The 21,638-nt window shown below is 51.2% G+C and overlaps 1 protein-coding gene and 1 long non-coding RNA gene across 2 annotated transcripts; one reads left to right on the top strand and one right to left on the bottom strand.

The window, feature by feature from the left end:
- Positions 1–1,969: 1,969 nt before the first annotated feature.
- CD93 (CD93 molecule) lies at positions 1,970–7,304 on the bottom strand. The gene has a single exon (XM_040552844.1). It carries the CDS (start codon positions 6,924–6,926, stop codon positions 5,277–5,279), a length of 1,650 nt encoding a protein of 549 aa, XP_040408778.1. The 5' UTR covers positions 6,927–7,304; the 3' UTR covers positions 1,970–5,276.
- Positions 7,305–17,616: 10,312 nt separating this feature from the next.
- LOC121067931 lies at positions 17,617–21,258 on the top strand. The gene is made up of 3 exons (XR_005818516.1): positions 17,617–17,742; positions 20,008–20,243; positions 20,345–21,258. It is a non-coding gene; the product is annotated as an uncharacterized LOC121067931 (long non-coding RNA).
- The last annotated feature ends 380 nt before the right edge of the window (positions 21,259–21,638 follow it).

The raw sequence follows: 21,638 nt of genomic DNA, 5'->3' as shown, positions 1-21,638 counted from the left end.
AAAGTATTTTTTGCCTTGACAGGGCATGTGGCTGACCCTGATTGCACCCAGCCCAGCCATCCCACAGCCGGCAGGGCACAGAGCACAGCTGCACCCAGGGCATTTAACTGGCTGCAGATCAATTAAGAGAACTACTTAAGGTGGTTTTCTGCTTAGGCTGCTTTCCTTGTAATGGTGTTGGAGAAGGCAGGGTTGGGGAGGTCACATCACTTAGTGAGTGAAGGTTTTTTTGTTTGTTTGTTTTTAATAGGGAAGATAATAACTTTTTTCCGCCTGTGTCTCCATTGCCTGTTGCAGCCATATTTTCAGTGCAGGTGCAGGGGGCACACTTAGGAATGCTGGATTTTTATCCTCTAGCAAGGCTTTAGGAAATCCTGCCTGCTGGTTGTGGGGAGAGCCCCAACGCCTGCCCTGTGCCCACTTTCCAGGGGGACAGGGGCTGTGAAGAGCCAGGAAGCGCTCAGAGGGGCCAGGTGAGCTCAGCAGCAGTGCCACTTGCCTCTGTGTGGCTGTGTGTGCCCAGCTCCTGCTCCCCTGGGAGAGGACTAGTGCTTCTCTCCTCTAGGCTAAGACCTGAGGCTCCTGAATTTCTTTTATTTTAATGTCTCCCTGCCCTAAGCCAGTACAGGGGAATTAATTGGTGTCTTTCTTAAATGATGGCTCTCAGGCAGCTCAATGTACAGAGGACAGAGGCTTTTGAGCTCCTCTGTGCTCAGCTGGACAAAGTTTGAGGTCCTAGGACTGGGGAAATACTGAGAGTTTTGTTTATGTGACTACATGACACTCTGAACCTCCGCAGTGAGCTTTCTGTTGAAACTTGCTTCATCCCAAGTGCTTGCACAGCAGCTGGAGCCACCCGAGGAGCGCACCAGGTCTTTCTTCAGGAAAGCCCTCTCGTTCCTTCCCCACATTGTCACCAGTAGCACTCAGATCTCCTTGGCAAGGAACCAGTCTTGCTTACTGGCCTCAGAGGGGCTTCAAGGAGCCAAATGCCAAGAAGTATTTACAAAAAAACAAAATAATAAAACAAGGAAATGAGCAGACATTTAAAACATTTGTTTTTGCAGTGTCTGACTCTATGCGACTTGAAGCAAGGCACATGGTATTTTTGTAGATTATATTAATGTTACTCAATACCTTTTCTCTGAATTCCTCTGGTGGAGGCTGTTTTCTTGCAGCACGTTTCCTCATGAAATGGAAAAAAAAATGTACTGGGGGTGGCTGAATTACTGCACTGTGCTCCTTTCCTTTGGCTCAGGTGTGAAGCCCTTGTAGGAGGAACCCTGTGTCCTCTGCTTCCACACAACATGCACTGACCTCAGCTGCTCCTCAGCCATGCAAAATAAATCGCATTAATAGGACCATGCCTTATCCTCACAGGGCAATTCTGGGGCAGCTGGAGCAAGGCTGGACATGCTTCTTTATGGAGCGTGGAGGCACTGAACATCCACCACAACATGTAGTGTCCTTTTCTTGTTTATTTTTAAACACTGTTTAAGGAAAATGCCAGTGACTGGTCAAGGGCCACATGAATGTCACTGCAAGCATGGGTGATATTAGTGGTTTCCTGTGCTGTTGAGGTTTTTCCCCTGTCTTTTGAGTGTTAACCTTTACACTTTCAAGGCTGGCCTTTCCTTGGCAATGCAGAAGAGCAGATTTCTGCCCTCCTATAGAACAAGCTGAAAGCAGCAGCTTCGCGTGGGGGCAGAGATCATCCTGGGGCCTTGTTGGATGTGAAGCAGATGGGCCCTGCTCAGGGCAGCAGTGCTGGATGCTGCTTGGGGCCCAGCCACCCCAAAGTGGAGGAGATACCCACAAAAGGCTGAGATCCCGCTGGCGTGGCTGTGTGCCTGATGAGTGCCGACAGTGAGATGATTTGTTAGCACTGCCCTGTGCTGTAAGAAATTAATTACATGTACCAAGTGACTAGGTTTTTATCATATATGTATCAAAAATAATTGAAGACACATTCTGTTCAGACTTTATTTGGTGTTTCATCAGCAAAGTCTCAGTGTTATTCAATATATGAGATAACCTTTCTCTTTTAGTTGAAGGCAACTGTATGGCTTTAGTGCTGTACCATTTCTGTGTGGATGACAAAGTCAGTACTGATAGGCAATTCTCATGAAAGAAGAGGCACACGTTAATTCTGGACTGTAAAAATATAACAATTAACACTTACAAACCATTTGATGCATTCAAAGCATTTTGGACATGTTGGCTAGCCAGTCCTGCCATCTTGATGATCTACAGGTCTTGCTGACCATTAAACCTCATTTATACAGATGGAATGATGATGCTGAACATCCCCTCTCTTCTGACTCTATGCTAGGGGTACCAAACTGTCTGATCCCATTTCTATTTGCTTTAGCCCGTGGTTTTCACCAGGCCCTGGATAACTCCCTGATGAGGACCGAAACATTCCTGCTGCTTTCACAGAGGAAAGCAGGTAGATGGGAGGTTACCCAGGTGTAATGGCACGTGGGGAAGGAAGCTACATCAGGAAATAATCTCACCTGAGAGAACCTGACCTAAACCTAGGCACAAATTAGTGTTTTCCCTCTGCTGGACCCACTACAACACTCCATTGGTAATACAGTACACACATCAGAATACAAAAGTCTGTAGCAGGAATCAGGATTATAGGTTTTACTGAGGGGGTTCTGGAATAAATAACTCTCAGATTTTTACCAGCTCCGAGTCTCTACTCATGCTTCCTCTTCCCTTTTTCAGGGTGGAATCAGTGTGCTACCTACAACAATTAATGGATACTGTAATTGAAAAATATGGCAGAAAAACTCCCAAGGCTATCAAGGTTTTGCGAACACCTCAGCTTTTGATCAAGCAAGCCAAGCAGTCCCCAAACTGTGGGGTGCACCGCTGTGACTGCCTCTTCCCTATGCAGACCCTGAGTTAGCATCGCCTGACCGTGCAGGCTTAATTTTATGTATGTAGGTTGTCCCACTGATTTCAGTAGGATTATTCATTTGCTTAATTTATTCATGTATTCCAAATGCTCTGCTGGCTTGTTGTCACAACAAAGACATGGTATGAATTTTTTGCAGGACTTCCAAGAATGCCACTGCTGCATTCACTACTTCTCTGAACCACTATGCAGAGAAAAGGAAGCATGAACAGAACATTAAAAAAACATTTCTATCAACTAGGAGCTACATTTTCCTGTTTTTTTATTTTACAATGGAGAAATGAAGAATTAAAAACAGCAGGAAAGGGGTTTCTTCCACACACGGAAGAACAGGATGCAGGTCGCTGCCCACAGCAAAATCCTTTGTGTTCAGTTCCCATTTCTGTTGCAATTAAGCCTCAAGTATACAATAAAAACAGCGAAATCTTCAGGAAACTTATGTACCCTTCAAATCACATGCTTATTCTTTAGCACCTTTTTGCCTTGTAGAGCGCTGGGTTGCTGCAGTACGTAAGGAAACTATCTAGCCATGCTTGCCCTGGGAGATGTACTGCTGTTGAACCAAGGCAGTGTTTTGTAGTGATGCCGGTGCTCACTTGAGACTGTTTTCAAACCTACAGAATTCCCTTTCCTCCAAGGGAGCAAGCCTACAGTTTGATCTCTAGTAAAGCATGGAGCAAGCCAGGAAAAATCTTCCTGTCCTGTCTGGAGGCTGTACCATTGGTACAGGCTGTGTGATGCCTCCCTCCTGCTCAGGTGAAAGGTGCTTGCTTGCATCAAGTCCCACCGAAATGAAGAGGACTGCTCCCCAAAGCACAGCAGTCAGGTCTTTGTGGTGCTGCAGCGGGTGCCTGCATTTCCCTGTGAGCTGGCAGCGAGGCCAGCAGCTCCTTCTGCCCTTGCTGCTTCACAGGGAATGCAAACCCAAAGGGAGATGCACCTTCCCTCTGCCTTGCAGCACTGAAACAGACTGGGGAGCAGCTTTACCCTGAGAGAGCATTTGCTTTGAAGGGGAATTGGAAGCTTTATACATTAGTTAGCAAACATACAACATCCAGTGCATTGTTTACAGGGAGAAGGATGGAAAAAACATTCAGGCTGGGCCCCACACAAGCTTAGCCCAAGCAATCAGGAACGAATCCTGCCCAAAAAAATATGATACAACAGGAAAAGTCTGGTCTTTTGTCTGGCTGTGTTTGAAGGAGAGCATTGTTTTGTGTATTTTGCAAGTATGTTTACTTAGAATACACTGCAAATGGGTGAATGGTTCTTCCTAAATATAGTTTCTCCTACCTTTTTATCTTATGCTCTCTGTCTTGGCCCCTTGTCCGAAAGGCCTGATTCTGCAGCTTTCCTGCAGGCTTGTACCTCTCAAGCTCAGCAAGGTGGTTAAGCTCCCATCCTTAGGGGGTCTGATGCTTTGGGAGGGAGCATCACTATCTCACTCCTCCAAACGCGGTGCAACCACACAGGTGTGTGTACGGCTCTGGGGAGCAGTGTGGGGCTGAAGAGCTCCACTGCCCTTACAGTCCCTGCTCTGCTGGAGGAGGTTTCTGCTGCTGGAGTTCTAAAAAGGTTAATTCAATTACTTGATTACTTCTGTAATTACGTTTTAGAAGGAAAAAAGAAAAGGAAAAAAACATCAACAAAAACTAACTGCTTGTGGCTGCAGTTACCGATTCTTGCCTTAGTAAAACACTTAAGAATTTGAAACCCGTTTCAATGAGAACAAGGGGAAGATGGGGGTTGAACAGCAGATTTCTGTTGCTGTGTAGAGAAGGTGGGGGGGTACACTAGCATTTTTTTTTTTGGAATGACAAAAGATTGGGAGGGCAGCAGGGAAACTGCTGCTTTTGCATGCCTGCATTTTAAGTATAAGCAGGGGAGACCAAATGACACAGGAAATTAATTGCTTTTCCTTTGGAAGCCAAATCAACGTTTCACATTTGATATTTTTAAGCCCAGTTGGGTTTTGCAGAGCTGAAGAGCAACCTGGGCAGGTAATTGCAACCCCATCCCATCTAAACCTGTCTATTCCCTATTAACCCTTTACTTCAAGGAGCAGAGGTTTATAAATCAGCTAATGTTCCAGACCTTTTGCCGTAAGGAATGATTTTGGCTGCCTCCATATCTGTGCATCTGACTCCCAGACCTGCCTTTTCTGAAAGAGAATCAGGTCCTGCCTTCTCTGAAGCCCCAAGACTGGCTTTCAGATGTGAAGGCATGCAAAATCATCTTGGACAGATAGCATCACCCCTCTCCTTCCCCCCCTTTTTTTTCCCCCTTTGCAAAACACACTCCTTGGCACTTGCAGCTCCACATCCCTGCTCCCCTGGAGGCGCGGGCGCTGTTACCTGCGCTCGCCGCCCGCCCCGCCATGGCTCTCCGGCTGCTCGGGCACCCAGCAGTAGTTGTCCGCTGCACTTTTGGCTGGCTGCTTCTCCCGCTTGGCTACCCTCTTCCTGCAGGCCAGCATGACCAGGGCTAAGGCCAGCAGCACCAGGATGGCCACCAGGCTGCCCAGGATGTAGTAGAGGAGCAGCCGGGGGCCGTCGGCGCCGTGCTCGGGGCTGTGATCCGACCCCAGTGCTGTGGGGGCTGGCAGCATCATCCTGCTAGGAGTGGCAGAAGGGCTGCGAGTGCTCGTGGTCCACGAGGCGCCTGCTGTTTGGAGGATGCTGGTGGTCTCTGGGGTGCCTGCAGGCTCCTCTCTGGCGGTGGGGGTGGCGCGGCAGCCATGTCTATCCTCCTGTGGGAGGAAGCCGGGTGGGCAGAGGCACTCAAAGCTCCCAGGCAGGTTGCGGCAGGGCCCAGGGCAGGGGTTCCGCAGGCACTCGTCCACATCCAGGCAGGCGTCGCCACCAGGCTGGTAGCCAGGTCGGCAGGCGCACTGGAAGGAGCCAGGGAGGTTGAGGCAGAGCTGGGGGCAGGTGCCAGGCTGGGCGCACTCATCCTCATCGTGGCAGTGGCGGCCACCCGGCCCTGTCAGCCGGTAGCCGGGCTGGCAGGTGCAGGTGAAGCTGCCGGCTGTGTTGTGGCACTCGTGCTGGCAGGGCCCCTCCAGGCACTCATCCACGTCCAGGCAGCGGCGGCCGTCGGGTGCCAGGACGTAGCCGGTCTCACAGATGCACTCGAAGCCTCCGGGCCGGGGCTGGCAGGACCCCTGGCAGGGGTTGGAGTGGCAGGCGTCCTCCAGCAGGCAGGAGGCCATGTCGGGGCCCAAGACGTAGCCGGGCTGGCAAGCGCATCGCAGGGGCTGCCCCGGCTCTTCCAGGCACAGCTGCTGGCAGCCCCCATTGCTGTGGGCACAGCCGGCAGGGCAGAGGGGCCCGGGGGGGTGCCAGGCGAAGCCGCCCCCCTCCAGCGGCCCCTTGCAGAGGGTGAAGGCTGGGTCCTTGGCCCCCTCGCACACTGCCTCCACCAGCGTGCCAAAGGGGGCTGCCACCAGCCGGGGGCTGCGCACCCCAAAGGGTGTCACGTAGCTGACCCGGCCAGGGCCCCCCAGCCACAGGGGCCCGCACATCCCCTGGAAGCTGAACTTGCAGAGGAAGGCAGGCAGCGTGGCACGGCAGGAGCGGTCGACCCAGCCCAGGGTCCTGTCGGGGCCTGCGGGCTGCAGGGTGACACAGCGGGTGCTGAGGCAGGTGACCTGGGGCTCGGCCAGCCAGGCCGAGTAGTTGCCGGGCTCCCCACCGGCCACCCAGGTGAAGCCCCGCAGCGGCTCCTGGGGCTGCATGCAGTGGCCACGCTCCAGCCGCAGCCCGATCCAGGCTGCGCCGGCCGCGCTGGCTGCCATCAGCTGCCCCAGCCGCTCGGCCTCAGCCGCGCTGCCTGCCGGAGCCAGGTTACCGCCGTTGTGTTGGCAGCGCTCCTGGGCGCCGTTCCAGCCCAGCTCATCCCGGTGCAGCGTGTAGCAGGCGGTGCCGGCGCAGAGCACCTCGACGTTCTCGCTCCACACCACCGGCAGCAGCGGCAGCAGCAGCAGCAGGGCCGCAGCCATCCCGCCGGTTGGACGGACGGACGGACACTGCCTCACATCCCCTCAGCTCGCCAAGCTCACCCCGCACGCATCCTGTGCTGCCGGGGCTCCTATTTATCACCGGAGGCTACTGCTTCCTGTAGCGTGGCCGCGCCGCTCACTGCTTGTTGGACACAGCTGGGATGTTTGCCTCCGTTTCTTCTCTTCTCCTCCAGCGATGCAGGCTGCTCGTTCCCATTTCAGACGTATGACTGCGAAGGGGCTTTCTTTATTTTGGCCGGTGCTGCTTTTCTGTATGAGAAAGTAGCCTACATCCTGCTTTTTTTGGTTTTGGAGGGCTTACTCTACTCACTCACCCAGTAGATAATTTTTCTAATCCCTAATAGGGCCTTGTAGTTTTCAACCATGCATTTGCTGAAAGCGGGGAAAAAAAACAAGCCGTGGGATCTCTCGCTGTCTGCCTATGAAAGAGACTGAATATTTGGCGCGATGTCTCATGAGCAGACTAAATTTCCAACGTGTTTTTCCCCTCTTGGTGCGCTTTAAATAGCTGAACGAGCCCTGGATTAGGAGCTGGGTCATGAGAATATCCAGGCTGCCAGGAGGGAGCCAAGCCGCTCGCCTGCACTGAACCCGCTCCCAAGCCGAGGAAGCACTGCAGTGGCCTCAGGCTCTGGGCGAGCATCGCTGCTGCCGCGCTCCACCTTAATAACTCCTCACTTGACCTCGAAACCAATGCAGGGCAGAAAATCAGCTGGGTTTTGTTGGTGTCAGCAGCTCTGCAGAAGGCTGTCAATTACAGGACAAAGATGTTAATGTAGTGTGCTGTAATGTTTAAACAGACACATCACTTTTAAAATTATTATTATTATATTTTTTATTTTTTTTATTTTTGCTGCAAACTGTCCTTTTAAAGCTGATTCCTGCCTGCTGCATTTCAGTTAGAGCAGTGTCTGCGCCGAGGTCAAGATGGTGACAGCATTACAGGCAGTGGAGATGAGTAATGGCCCGTCCCGAAGAAGAGCTGCACAAGAGCCTCTCCAGACACAGGGCTCCTTTCACTTTCCCTTCAGTGTTTGGAGATCCCTGGATGAAGATGAACAGGCTGAGGAGGCTCGATGACAGCTGATAGAGGGTTCGTATGCATCGAGCAACATGGGACAGTTTATTTGCACAATCATCAAACGTATGGTACACCAGAGGGTGGAATAACAAAAGAGCAAAGCTCTAATGAGGAGCAGAGTGTCTTGGCACATGAAGAAGCTGCCACCGGAGGCAAGGAAAAGCAGTGTGTTAAGCAGAGGTGGAATGAGAAACAGCTGCAATCGGGGATGTTCTCATGCCTGCCACCCCTCACGGGGAGTCAGGGGCACCCTCACAGGCCTTGGTCAGGGCTGAAGAGCAGTTGTCTCCAGGATGGCTGGTCCCCTCAACAGCCACCCACCCGTCTGCATTCCCACACTCCTCTCTGTGAGCTTTCTTCTCTCAGCTGCTGATGCAGATCTTAACCTCTAGGCCTGCGAATCTGTCTCATCTTTTCTTGCTTAGTGGGCATCCGTAATTATCATTATTTCCATGTTCTTTCCAGCACTCTTGTTATTTGTTAATTTTTTTATGTGCTGAATTAGCAAAGTTACCCAGTAGTGAGATACAGCAATCAAACTGAGGAACAAAACCAAGAAAGCTCATTTTTCACTTCCCCCTTTCATACCTTAAATATGAAAGTTTCCAAAAACCTAAAGACTACAGATTTCTATTCTTGTTGCCCATGAACAACATCCCTGAAGGACACATGGGTGCTGGAGTACTTGTGCTGACTTTCAGACCTTGAAGTTTGCCAAGACTTTCAGTCCAAAGGAGAGGTCTGCAGCTTGAGTCCCTTCACCAAGATCTCATGACACCTACGGCTGGGCCAGCACTGGATGGCGTTAACTGACTTCACTGAGCAAAGGGAAAAGTGTCATGTAGATAAAGGAGGTGTTCCTCCTGACTCTTCTGGACAATAAGATGCAGAGGAGAGGGGAAAGAGGAGCACACAGAGAAAAATGAGTTTATATCTGGTGTTAATGTGGTTGGTGGCTTCCTGCTGGAGAAGAAGCACCTGGCTGCTGGCAGCGGGCCCTTATCTGCCCATTTTTCTCCTCACTTTGGCCAAGCCAGGTCCTGGAGACCACGGGGAGGGAGATGTGAAAGAAGAGCCACTCAGTGCTCTGAGCTGGGGTTCTCTGCCTCGGGCAGGTTGTCAGATAAAGTGTTAAAACCAGCGGGAATGAGGCAAGGAAGTGCAGGACAGACAGGACAGGACAGACTGACAGGAAAGGGTGGCAGGCCAAGACGAGAGGAAATTCGACCCAGGCTCTTTGCCACTTCCCAGCGATCCGATCCGCAGCTAGCACTTGCAAGCTATGGAGCCTTTTGGTTCAGCGGCCAAACCCCAGCACTGGCTTGGGAGGAGAAAATACTTTGATGCCATCTAGAATTGTTTTTATTCAAAATTTCCTACTGGAAGAAATGGGAGAAATTCTCTTCCAAATTATACAAAATAACAGTGCTCAACACAAAAGCATTTCCTTTCTGTTTCACCAGAACATATCTTTGCTTTTATGAAAACACGCCTAGTGTTTTCTCTCCCCAGCTGACACAGTCAGACTGAGTGCTCAATCTACAATTTATTTTAGTCAACCTATACAACCCAGCAATTTTCGTCAAGATCCATGGACAAAAAATGTCCAGTTGTCACTCCAGCTCCTCTGAACGCTTTCCAGCTGGGGTTATGGACGAAACCAGAAGTACTTAGACATCCCACAAGGGATTATGTTTCAGGGGTCATCCCAGCAGACTGATCAATCGCTGGTGATGTTTTTGTTATGCTGGGCATGTGGTGCAATCAGGGATACGATGTGGAAGTCAGGGTCCCTGTGTGATGGATGAGATCAAATCTGTGGCGTCAGATCCTTTCCTTTAACTTGCAAGAATACAGGTAATATTTTTTTTCCACTGGCTTTTTGTTTTTCAATAAATGTTTGACTGCTCCTGATAGAGCTGTTTACGGGCTGGTTGCAATTTCATGAACAGGAAGCTCCCCCCCTCCACTCCCCGGCACTTTTAAGTGAGATCTTCATCTGCAAAGCTTATGTTAATATTTTTACCCACAGATTTGGCAGGAGAGTAGAATTGGTAACTTAAAAACACATCGTGCTTCTATTGAGTTTATTAAATACACCATATTTATTAAATTTTCTTCTCAGTTGGGCTGATGTTCCCATCTGAAAAGCAAGAAAAGACCTGGTTCTAAATTAAAAAAGGGTTTGGTTTCTCAACCCCCTCAGCTGAATAAGTCTATAAACCTCCATCTGGGCTACTAATCAAAACCAAATTATCTTTTTAAGAGCAGAAATCCTGCCCGACGGCATGCTGCACATAAAAATACATCAGCCTGCTGGAGGATCTGGTTAAAAGGCGTTTCTCAGAGGCCAAAGAAGGAAATGTATACCATCTGATTGACATCAGCACCAAGTGTTTGTGCAAGCAGCTCAAGGCTAGGACAAGGAACAATGGCCCTGGGGGCAGGGGGACACCTGCACCAGTAGCAGCCTGAGAAGAATAGGAGGAACTGGGCTTCCTCTGGGGACGCCCTCAAGGACATTGCTGCAGAGCAGCATGCAGCAAGCAGTGCCGGCCCCTGGAGAGGTGCATGCAGGTTTCGGGGGCTTGCAGTAACGCCTTATTGGATTAACATGAAATGAGGATATGAATATCCAATTAAGATCTGTATCATCTACTTTTAAAGTAAGAAAATCTTACTGCCTGGAACATTTTCCAGCTGAACATTTTCCGGGGATGATGCTTAGTGGCTGGTGATGGTAGTCCCTTGCTAATAAGCAGGAATTAGCAAGGCTGCAGCAAAAACAAAAACTACCAGGAAAAAGAGGTTGCTGTATTTAGTTTCTAGCTATCATCTGGATTACATTAATGGTAACAATAGGTACATTGGCTTGTATGCCTGGCAGTCAGGTAAAAAAGAATAGTGATTTTTGGTAAGGTTCTCGTATAATGGATGGGTTCCCGCATAATGGATGGGCTCCAAAAATAGTGTCTTCTGATTGTTCCTATGGCTGACTGGCTGGCTTGGTCTGTCCAGATGTACGTCGTCTTTCTGCTGAAATTTTAGCATCTCTCAGGGAAAAAATAGCAGTAGCTCCCTCCCGTCCTGCCTTGCAAAAGGCTGGGCTGTTTGTTACAGACAGATGATTTCCCTGGTTTCCTTCCCTTCCTATTTTTGAATATGAAATATAGGGTCAGCTTTGCACTTGATCTGGAAGGTCACTTCTCAGTTACGTGGGGGGAACCCAGACTCTCAAAACGTGAATTCTTACAGCTGCGCATTAGGAAGCCACGAGGTGTTACTCTGTTCTTTGTTCAGCAACCCAAACCCAGCTGTTTCTGAGCCAAGACCACCTAGCTTCAGGAGGCAGGTGAGCGTTGTGAGGCACGAGGGGGTTCCCCGCTCCGTCCTGCTCTGCCCCGTGTGCCAGGCACCTTACACCCAGGCTGCCCTCCCCCTGCCAGCTCCTGCTGGGACACCAGCACCGGGAGCTGGCGTGCACAGCGTGGTGCTTTGGCCAAACCCACGGAGACCCTGGAGTTATTTAAAAATGCCTGGAAGGAAGTAGAAAAGCAAACAACATTGAATACAAGGGGGAAACAACAACATGAAAAGAAAAAACAGTTCCAAAACCTGGAGCGTAATGGGACAACGGATCAGTGACTCCCTCCAGAAAGGCTTTGCAAACAGCAGCGAGCACCAGTGCTGCTAGCAGGGAACATCCACACCGCCAGGCTGCGAGCAAACGAGGCATCACCCTGGCAGAAGGCTGCCTCGTCCTTGCACCCCTCATCACAAGCCCTAGAGGAAGTCACCCAGCATTGGTTTGGGGGAGGAGAGTGTGGTCGCAGTGGGGCTTGGTGCCAGCACGTACCCGCCATTGCAATACTTGTTTTCACAGGAAACCTATACCCTCTGAAGTTATCAGCTATTGACACACCCATTATGGTATTGCACACACAAGCACATGCCTATTTATATACACATTTATAAACATTATTTTACATATTTTTATCAGCAAGTGTATTAGGATTCTCTTCATGGTGCGGGAAGTTACCCTAATCACACTGGGGAATATCACATCGCGCTCTGCAGATCCTCCCAGGATTTATGCGTGGGCCTTTGCACAGAGGAAGAAAAGTGCTCCCTGTGAATAAACCTAACAAAGTTTATAAGAAAAAACAATGCAAAGATTTCACATTCTTTGGTGGTAATCGTTCAGAATTATTTTTCTAAGCCCTTCTTTTAGTGCTGTTAGCTTGTTAAGTGACTGTAGCAAAGAAATGGCCTCAGCATGAGAGGAAAGGATACGCTTCCACCTTGCTTTCAGTCATCAAGCCAGCCAGGAAGGCTTGGGAAGTGGTAACGCTGCGGGTGTTCCCCACTGTGCCAGCAGAGATGCTGCAAAAAGTTGATGCTGATGGCAGGAGGAGGAGGCTGAGCAGGCAGCTGACACCAGGCATGAGCTGCAGCCCCTTTGTCCTGGGGTGCAGCTGCTGCCCACGCCCAGGGACATCGAAGTGACCACATCTGGCTGTGCAAACAACGGTTGCAGGGATCAGCATGCTTCTGAGCTGCGAGTGTTGCAGAGAAGCTGCTATCAGCAGCCCACATGAAAGGCAGCCCCATGAGGAGAGCACTTCCCGATCCCACAAACCTCTCAGTGCCTCCATCTGCCCCCCTGGCCGGAAAGAAACAGTGCGTGGTGCGAAGCTGGGCATTGTGATGTGCACTCCTATTTATTTGTCCTCCATTTGCCTTTGTGCTACAGACAATGCCTTCCATCAGAGCTCCAACGCTGAGACAGAGAGTGTTCATGTTAGGGTATGGACACTCGAAACCTAACCAGGGGTTTCAGAAGGAAAGCAGTTTGGCAGCATTTCAGCTGATGGAAAGCGTGGGGCCAGCTCCTGCGTCCTGCAAATGCGGTGGGTTTTTCAGTCTCTGCTAGCTTGGGCATGGAGCTGTTCATGGGCAAAGGCAGGAGGTAGCCGTGGAGTAAGGGACAACGTGGCCACCTTCCACCTGTGCCACCCTTGTGGAAAGGAAGAGCTGCAGCACGTGCTGCCTTCACAGGTGGGTTTTCGTGTCCAGGAATGTGTTCTTCCCCTTCTCCGGAGGAAAGCATTTGCAAAGTTCACTGCAGAAAGTGGCCGCCTTTGCCAGAGCAAATTGAAATCATGTTGTAGATGACACTGACTTTGAAATGTTGCTGCAATTATGCAAGCTGGCCCAGACACACTGCTGTGTCATAATAATGAAGATCAGTTGTTTATGCACAAGAGGGAGGCATCAGGGAGCCTCTTCCCTGGCTGAGAATTGCTGTGCCAAAGAGCAAACAGCTCCTCTGCCTGTGGCACCTCCAGGACCCTGTCCTCATGCCACGGTCTTCCCAGAAAGTACCTCACAAGGTCAAGGACGATAAAAGTCCCAGCACCTCTGTTTGTTGGTTTTTCTGCTTTTTTGGGTCAAGCAGCAATGAAAACCTCCTGAGTAGTGATCGGTCCAAAGGTGCCAGGCCTCACAACACTCTCCTCTCCTATATTTTAATGACATGGGTTACAGATCTAAACTCTGCCTTCTGCAAAACTGCCCAAAACACAAATCCCACACCCAGATAACACTCACACCACGTAAGCACTTGTACAAATAGTCTTACTTCGTTCAGCTGCGGCTCTAACAAACCTTTGGAGATTCAGACAAAAAAAAAAATTTCACCAAAGTGCTGTGCTGTTGATTTATGAGACAGAGGGTGTTTGGGTTACAGCTCTGAGCATGTTGGTGGTCTTAGGGAAAAGAGAGCGGGGTTTGCTTTGGAGAGAGGGTGGGAGGATGCCAAGACCTCGCAGTTCTCTGCTGCAGCATGGTGGCCAGCGTGCTGCTGCGCCTTCCTCTCTGGCTTTCTTCTCTCTGAACCCCACTGTCATCACCATTTAGGAGAGGTACTATGCTTGTTCAGGCAAGGTGTGCGCTGTGTGAGCTGCAGATGAGGCTGCTGATTTTAGCATTTGCTTTCCAAAGTGGTGAGTTTTGTGGGTTTTCCCTCTTGTGGCTGACTTGTGGCTTACTACTAACTGGTGATACCTGCACTGAGTGACTGGGAATGCCCTCCTGTTCTGAGAACAGGGGGAATCACATCCCTTTTGCTAACAGCTCAAGAAACCCCCAGCCTTTTCAAGCAGAAAATCACTGAGCTCTCTGCATCGCTGCTTTGAGCACTGTGTATTCAGGGCTACCATTAGACAGTGGTGACCTCGTGTGACAACGTCCCATGCATGTGCTCTATGCCCAGAAGGGGAGAAGATCATAAAGTGCTATCAGGTTCTTCGACACCCTACTGCCGATCTCTGCTTTGCTCTGCTGCAGTTCATTCGCAAGGGCTTTGTGCCTGTGTAGCACACTGGAGTGGCAGAGAGGGGACACGGCGGGGGAACGCAGCCGAAGCAGGGTCAGGATGCATGCATTTGTACTCCTCCCGCTGGCAACTCGAGCCAGGAGAGCTATGTGCTGCCTCCCTGTGAGTAAGAGCGCAGTGAGGATGGGAGTGGGAGGAAAATTAAAACACATGTGGAGAGGACACGATGGGAGGAAGAGGCAGTGCGGATCCAAACTCATAAACTGTCCCCTTTTCACTTGTTTTTATTGCGTTCATTTGTTTTCCTGGGTATGTTTCCTATGTAAACTGTGTATCTGTCTTTATTGGGGGCTGGGGAATTGCTCTGAAACATCATTTTCGTGGAGTTTGTTCCCCAGTTGAGCAGGCCATTCAGGGGGCAAATTGCTCCTATGGGTTTCTTAAGCTCCATCCCCTCTGCCGCGTGTCGGAGTGACCCCGGTGACCATGGAAAACCTATACATATATTCTTGGCAGCAAGCAAGGATGTTTTGCTGTGGGATGAACAAGGAAAAAAATCCCTTAGAAATATTTGTAATCTACACAGTTTTTTTCGGAAGAAAAGGGTTAAATTCAGTGGAAGGCTCCCCGTTTACAGTCAGGGGGTGAAGCAATGCGAGGTGAATGTCCTTGCCCGACGCCACTGGCAGGAGGGTTGAGTTAAATGCTTGGAGAGGTTTTGAACTAAAAGTTCCCGTCGGGGAACCGTTGCAGCATGCCGCCGAGCCTGCGCAGGAACACGGCTGGTGTGTGGTGGGGGGACAAGGGTGCTTGCAGCCCCTGCAAAGCTGCATCCACCAAAAAAAAAAAAAAAAAAAAAAAGTGCTTTTGGTTGTAAAATATCTGTTGGGGGATGTTGCTAAAGCATCTGCAGAAATCATGTTCGTGGCACCCCAGTAGCTCTGGTGTAGCACCCCAGATGTCTGAAAATAGATAAAAATGTGATAGCTTGACCGACAGATGACAGATGAACCCAAGAGGACAGGGTCCAAAAGTGCAAAAGTGCTGTTGACCTGCCCTGGCAGTGAAGCAGTGAGCCAAGCCGCAGCATCAGCCGCACTGAGCTGTTTCCTACATGCGGATTATTGCTGGGGGGGCCGCTCTCTGTTACCTCCCAGGATCTGAGTCTCCCTCTTTGTGTTCCCACATCATGCATTCTGTAAGCAGTAACCAACAATGACATCGTGCACTTTCCTGTGTTCATTGTGAGGAGTTTTTAACCTGCCTGAGAGGCTCTCTCTCCTCTTACTGCTCCGTGTTTAAAAAGGCACTGAGATGCTGGGGGGATGCCTTGGCGCTAACTCATCAAGCAAAGGTTAGCTCTCCACATCTGTTCGCAATGCACGCTTAGTGCTCGCACGCTCCCCTCCATGTGTTTGGGATTAACGGAGGAGAAGGAAAACATTTCCCTGCTCCAACGCAGCACTGGGGAGGAAGACCTGGCACAGCGGGATGCATGCGAGGAGGAGGGCAGCACGCACCGGTCCTGCTGTGGCACCCTTTGGGTTCAGCGTCCCATCTATCCCCTCCTTTCAATGCCTGCTGTAATACAGTGGGCTGGAATCACTCCTCTCCATCATTTTATTGGCAGAAAATCAGGATTTTTGTGCACAAACACGGACGGCATGCCGTAACCCGTGGGGGGACCACGGGTCTGTGCCAGCGCTGCTGGGTCCCTAACCCCGGGCACTCCAAGCAGTGAGGGCCAGACTGCCCTCGGCTGCCCTGCAGCCAGCCCAAGGCACTGATGGGCCCATGGCAAGTTCCTTTTTAGGCCCACAGTGTAAAATGCAGATTGCTGGGGGGAGAAGTTGCGGTGCAGCACGTGGCCATACCTGCGTCGGGTTTAAGTATCCCACCCGCGTCCCCTGTGGGCCAGAGCTTGCTATACCTTGCTGACCCAGGGTGTTTCACCACCCCACGATACATCACAGCAAGTCCCTCTGTTCCAGAGCCTACAGCCCGGGTAACATTGGAGAATGGATGTTGGTAACGGGCCAGAACCGGCTGCATCCATCAGCCTGCAGGCATCATCCATCTGATGCCTGCGACCGCACTGGTGTCCTCGGGGAGATGGTTCCCTGAGAAAACACATGGGCTTCTCCAATACAGCAGGGCAGGGCGTAGACACTGAGGCCCATAGTGCTAATCCTGACCTCTTTGCCCAGAAAAAAAATCAATTAACTCTTTGGCAGTGGGGGGTCCACTGGGAAAGAGAAAAAAAAAAGAAAAACCACACATACAATGAATGCAGAAATGTTTCTGTCCTGTTTTTGCACAGCATCGTGCAGCTGGTTTTTGGAAAGTTTAATCTGCACTGTGTTCGGAAGTCGTCCCACCAGCAAGACCACCCGCGAGCCCCGTGGCTGCACTGCTGCTGGAAAGCACAGACATCATTAGAGGAGATGGATGTAATTGTTCTCTCTGGACAGACATTTGCCATCTGAAGGCTTCTGCTTGTTCTCCAATTAATTTAGCAGGAAGGGGGCAATTGAAGAAGGGTGTAAAAGTCCAGCCGCTCTGTTGGTATGGTGCTCTGCAGCGCAATGGAGCTGCATATCTGCATCTCCCCAGGCCCCATACTCCGCAGATAAATATTTTCTCCTAATTCCCATTTAGTGCATTGAACTATCACAGCCCACCATCTCCCTCTCACCCTTCTTCTTGCCACAATATGCTGCCACTCTGCAGCATGAATCCCCTGAGGGTCTGAGAGCAGTTGCTGTCATTGAGCATCTTCCTCCTCCTCTTCCTCCTCATCATCATGCCCCTGCACCACAGCCCCCAGCCGTGCCCTTGGGATACCTCCTGGTGAGGCAAGCCAGGCAGCAGGGGTGCGAAGCAGTGGGGCCACAGCAGGCAGAGCGTGGAGCTCCCAACCCCGTCCCAGTGCTGCTCGGAGAGGAGAGCTTTTGGTGGGGCTGCTTCCTCCCCTCTGGCCTGACAGCACTTATTTTGCTGCTCTCCCATGGCAGGCAGCCCCTTGGGCTGCAGCCGCTGTTCTCACACCGGAGGAGAATTTTTTCCTCTCCCAGCATGCGTGGCCAGGTGACACCTAGCTGTTTGCTCTCGGCCTGCACTCCCAGAGCCCTCAGCCCCCTGAGCAGCTCCAAAGCTGTGCTCATTAGGGCTTGATGAGCTTCAGGCTCCCTCAGCTGAGGCTATTTTACCTGGTTGCTCCTGTGGCATGTTTCTCTAGGGAGCTTGGGCCACAAGGACCTTCTCTGTGTCATGCATCACTCTGAACCCTGCACATGGTGAGTGCTGCTCCCTGAGGGGTGACTTCATGTCCGGGAACATATTAATCACCCTGTGGGGTCACTGCTGACATCTCTTGTGTGAATTTGCTTCTTGTAGCCTTGGAACCAACCTTTCCTGCCCAGGATGTCCTGTGGCCTTTAAGTGGAGGTGCAATTTTAAAAAATATTCTTATTTGGGGTCACTCTCTTGAAGAGTGTGCTGTTTGGGGAAAAACCCGGGGGAAATGGGGCTCCAGATTTGCACCTTGAGGGGGTCCTAGCTGTACAGAGATGTCAGTGTCACGTTTGCATCACACTTCAGCATGTTTGTGCAACCTGTTGGCAAGGCGCGGGTCAGAGCACTTACCCAACGCTTGCCTGTGATTTAACTGCGAAAAGATGTGACAATTTCCTCTTCCTACACACGGCTTTGATATCGCTATAGCTGTAGCAGCATGACATTTATTTTTTCAAAAACCTCAAGGTTTAAAAATCAGGCAGCCCAGGAGCGAGCAGGGGGAGGCTGGCGAGCGGCAGCAGCTCGCCTCGTGCCTCATGTGCTGCGCTGAGCCCCGGCCCTTCCCTCCCCTCCCGGCAGATACGCCACTTCCTCGGCTCTCAGTCAGCGGTGGGGGAGGAAAAAGGAGGAGGGGAAAAAAATAGAAGGAAAAAAACGTAATTTGGAGCGGCAAGAGCAGTGGGGAGGCTTGGGGACAGGGAGGTGCTGGGATGGCTTCTCAGAGCAGGCTGTGTCTGTTCACTGCCTTGCTCTCCCTTTGTCACACCATCTGAAACGGCTCATACGGGGAGCTCTGTCCTTTGGCACTTTCACCCTTTTCTAGGAAAACCCTTGCGAAATCCCAGTGTAACTGTATGGCAGAGGCAGCTTATATTTTTTGGTAGAGTAAGTGAATACTTATCTGGATGAAAGGAAATGAGTGGTGTGTTCCCACCCGAGTATCGCATCACTTCTGAGCATTGGCACTGCGTGCCTCCCTTCCTCCCTTTTATTGCTTTTGGAGGAGGAGGAGGAGGAGGGGGATGGGGATCTGCCTTTGCCTGGCAGCCTGGGTCTCTGGGCTGTTCTTCCCTCAACCCCACAAACAAGCAGCTGCAGGACCCTTTAGGGTCCGTGGTAACCTCAGGCCAACCAATAAATCCTGTCATGCAACAGCAGTGACAATAGGTGGAAAGAAATAATAATAATAATAATAATAAATAAAAATAATAAATAAATAAAAAGTAATGGGGTGTGGGGGGTGCTTTGAGGAGAGCAGGAGGATGAAGTCGGGTGCTGTCCCCTGGGGCTTGTGAGCAGATGATGCCGCAGGGCAAAGGCTGCACTGGGGAGAAGAGGAGGACAAACCAAAACCTTCCTTTTAATGGCAGTGGGAGGTTAGCGCTGCTATTTCCAAGTCTTGTAATAACCCTGCTGTTCGCATGCCTCGCTGGACGGGCTGGCTGCTGCTGCAGGGACGTGCCTTTGCTCCTGCCCCCAATAGTGGTGTGGGTGAGGTGGCCGTGGCGAGGATGTGCTGAACAACAGCCAGGCGCTGGGCAGCTGTGGCAATACAGCCAGAGGGAATTGCAATCTGCCTTTCCAGGCAGGCATTGCCTACATGAAAGAAAATCATGTCCTTTCATCTGCTCCTGTAACTACCGGCCTTGACACACAAAATGGTAGAAGATAATTGCGCTTTCCAAGGGCACAGGGAATTTTTGCTCAATTTTTCCCAGAGTGGTGTGTTTGTTCTTTGTGGGAAACTGGCTGCGAGGGTGAAAAATGTGTGAGAAAACATCTTTAGTATGCTTTAATGACTTTTTTCTTTAGTTGGTGTAGCTTGAGATTTTCCCCCATTAATAGCAGGTGTCAGAAGGCTCACCTCTGGGTGCTTGGTGAGGGACCGCAGCCATGCTTTGGTACCAAGTGATGCTGTGTGACGGCAGTGATGTTGCAGTGTTTCATGTTGTGCTTTGAAATGAGGTGAACCTTTGCTTACAAAATATTGAATGCCCATGTGCTTGCTTTCATCTTGGATCCAGGTGCAGGGAGAAATGGTTTCACTGATGTTTTTCTCTGAAGCTTTTGCTCCTGTTGTGTTCCCTTTGAAACTCGAAAACTTAAGCAAAACTCACAGCCTCAAAGCTGAGGTTTTCCTAAGTAAACCGACTCTCCTTCCAAAGCACTTATCCTCAGTGCCATGAGGAAGATCCTGTACAAGCACGGGAGGAGAAGAACGAAGCAGGGCACACCTGAGCAGCTCAGGGCTGCAGCCTCACAAGCACTGTACATGAGCTCACTGAGCACCCCGGCTTCCCCACATGGCAGGCACAGCGTGGGACCTTCACTTTTCTCCAGTGCAGGTTTTAGCACTCCTGCTGTGCTGAGGGAGGACATCACCAATCACCCAGGACAATGCATCCTGCAAACATTCACCCAGTTCTTCAGCGACTCTTTCTTCACCAGCAGGTGAAGGTGCTCAGCCCAGCTCCAAAACCTTGGAGACCTTTTCAGCTGCTGACCTGCCTTCTGCAATGGACTGTGAGGAAAAAAGTCACCCATGAGCACTGCAGGGCGCTGGTGCACATCCATCCCACAGGTCTGCACGTGGGTCGTGAATGGCTCGGCTGGGCCCCAGCGCCACAGCCAGCAAACACCCCATTTCTTCCCTTCTTTCTCTTTCTTTTTGGTGGGCTGCAGGCAGCGAGACAGCACTCAGTCTGTTACCAGCGCCCCCTGCAGCACCGGGACCAGGACACCGAAGTGCCGCGGGAAGGGCTGTGTTTTGGATCCCAAAAGCAGGCTGCAGAAGGGCTGCCGGAGGGCACATTGCGTGGCAGCTGGAGAGGAGCGAAGCCCTGTTCCTGCCGGGGACAGGAGCGGCTCCTCCAGGTGCAGCGCAGATGAGGCAACGCAGCTTTTGTTATCTTTAATTGCTCGAGTTGCTGCCTGCGTGAGAACGCTGCACTGGCACGGTCAGAGGCAATTGCACCATTTCAGGCGATAGGTGAGGGCTTGTTCCCCTCGGTGCTCATGGTTCAGAAGGTTTCTTTCCCACGGGTAACTGGTCCTCATTAGGTGGGAACGTCAGGATGTTGGAAGCTCTGAGCTAGAGCTGTGCTTGGGCTCCTGCTGGCTGCAGGGGGGCACCCACACCGTGCCCTCTCCTTTTGGTGCCAGAAGAGCGATCCCAAAGGAGGTGCCATCATTTCTTGCACCTGCAGGTCCAGCCTCCATCACTCGTGGTCCCAGCCCTGGGGACAGCACAAGTCAGTAAAGTCAGCAGGACCTGGGGGTGAGGCCTTCGGGTCGCCTTTACTTCAGGAATCCCTCATTTACACCCAGGACATCCACACACGTGCACAAGTGAAGGTGCCTCCGAATTTCTGTGGCTTCCTTTCTGGAGCAGAGCCACACGAGTGGTGGGGTTTGTATTAAATATGAATTTCCTCCTCTTATGGAATGTTTACTCTCAGCGCACAATTTCCTGCCTGCTTTCGCTCAGCCTCCTGTACGGGTTTGTATGTTTGAGGTCTTTCCCCAAATTTCCTGGCTAAGGTTTGCTGCCTGGGAGCTCTGAGTAGGCAGTGGGAAATGCATGAATCAGGGGAGAGGGGGGGATGAAGGTGGCCAAAAACAGCTTAAATTGGGCTCGGGGTGGCACCCTGTGTGTCCCTCCAGCCACCAGCTCTGACCACATGCTGGAGACAGGCTGGGGGCCCCGAGGAACAGGCGGGGTCGGGAACGGAGCCGAGGGCTGGGTGGTGGCTGCCCGGCAGGAAGTGGAGGTGGAAATCCTCCAAGGGGACACGTCCCTCCCGCCCGGCCCCACGCCTGGGTGCCCCCGATGGGTTGCGCTCATCCTCCTGCCCCACACAACAGCAAGATATCGCCCTGCAGCCTTCCCTGAGTGCTCTAACGGAGAGGCCGCAAGGTGCAGAGGCTCTGTCTGAAAACCCACGTGGACCTGAAATATTTGCAAGGTAGCTCGACC

The sequence above is a fragment of the Cygnus olor genome, chromosome 3 (assembly GCF_009769625.2).
Source record: "Cygnus olor isolate bCygOlo1 chromosome 3, bCygOlo1.pri.v2, whole genome shotgun sequence".
In the NCBI taxonomy this organism is placed as follows: domain Eukaryota; kingdom Metazoa; phylum Chordata; class Aves; order Anseriformes; family Anatidae; genus Cygnus; species Cygnus olor.
Note: the sequence above shows the minus strand (reverse complement) of the source record. Positions and strands in the feature narration are given on the sequence as shown.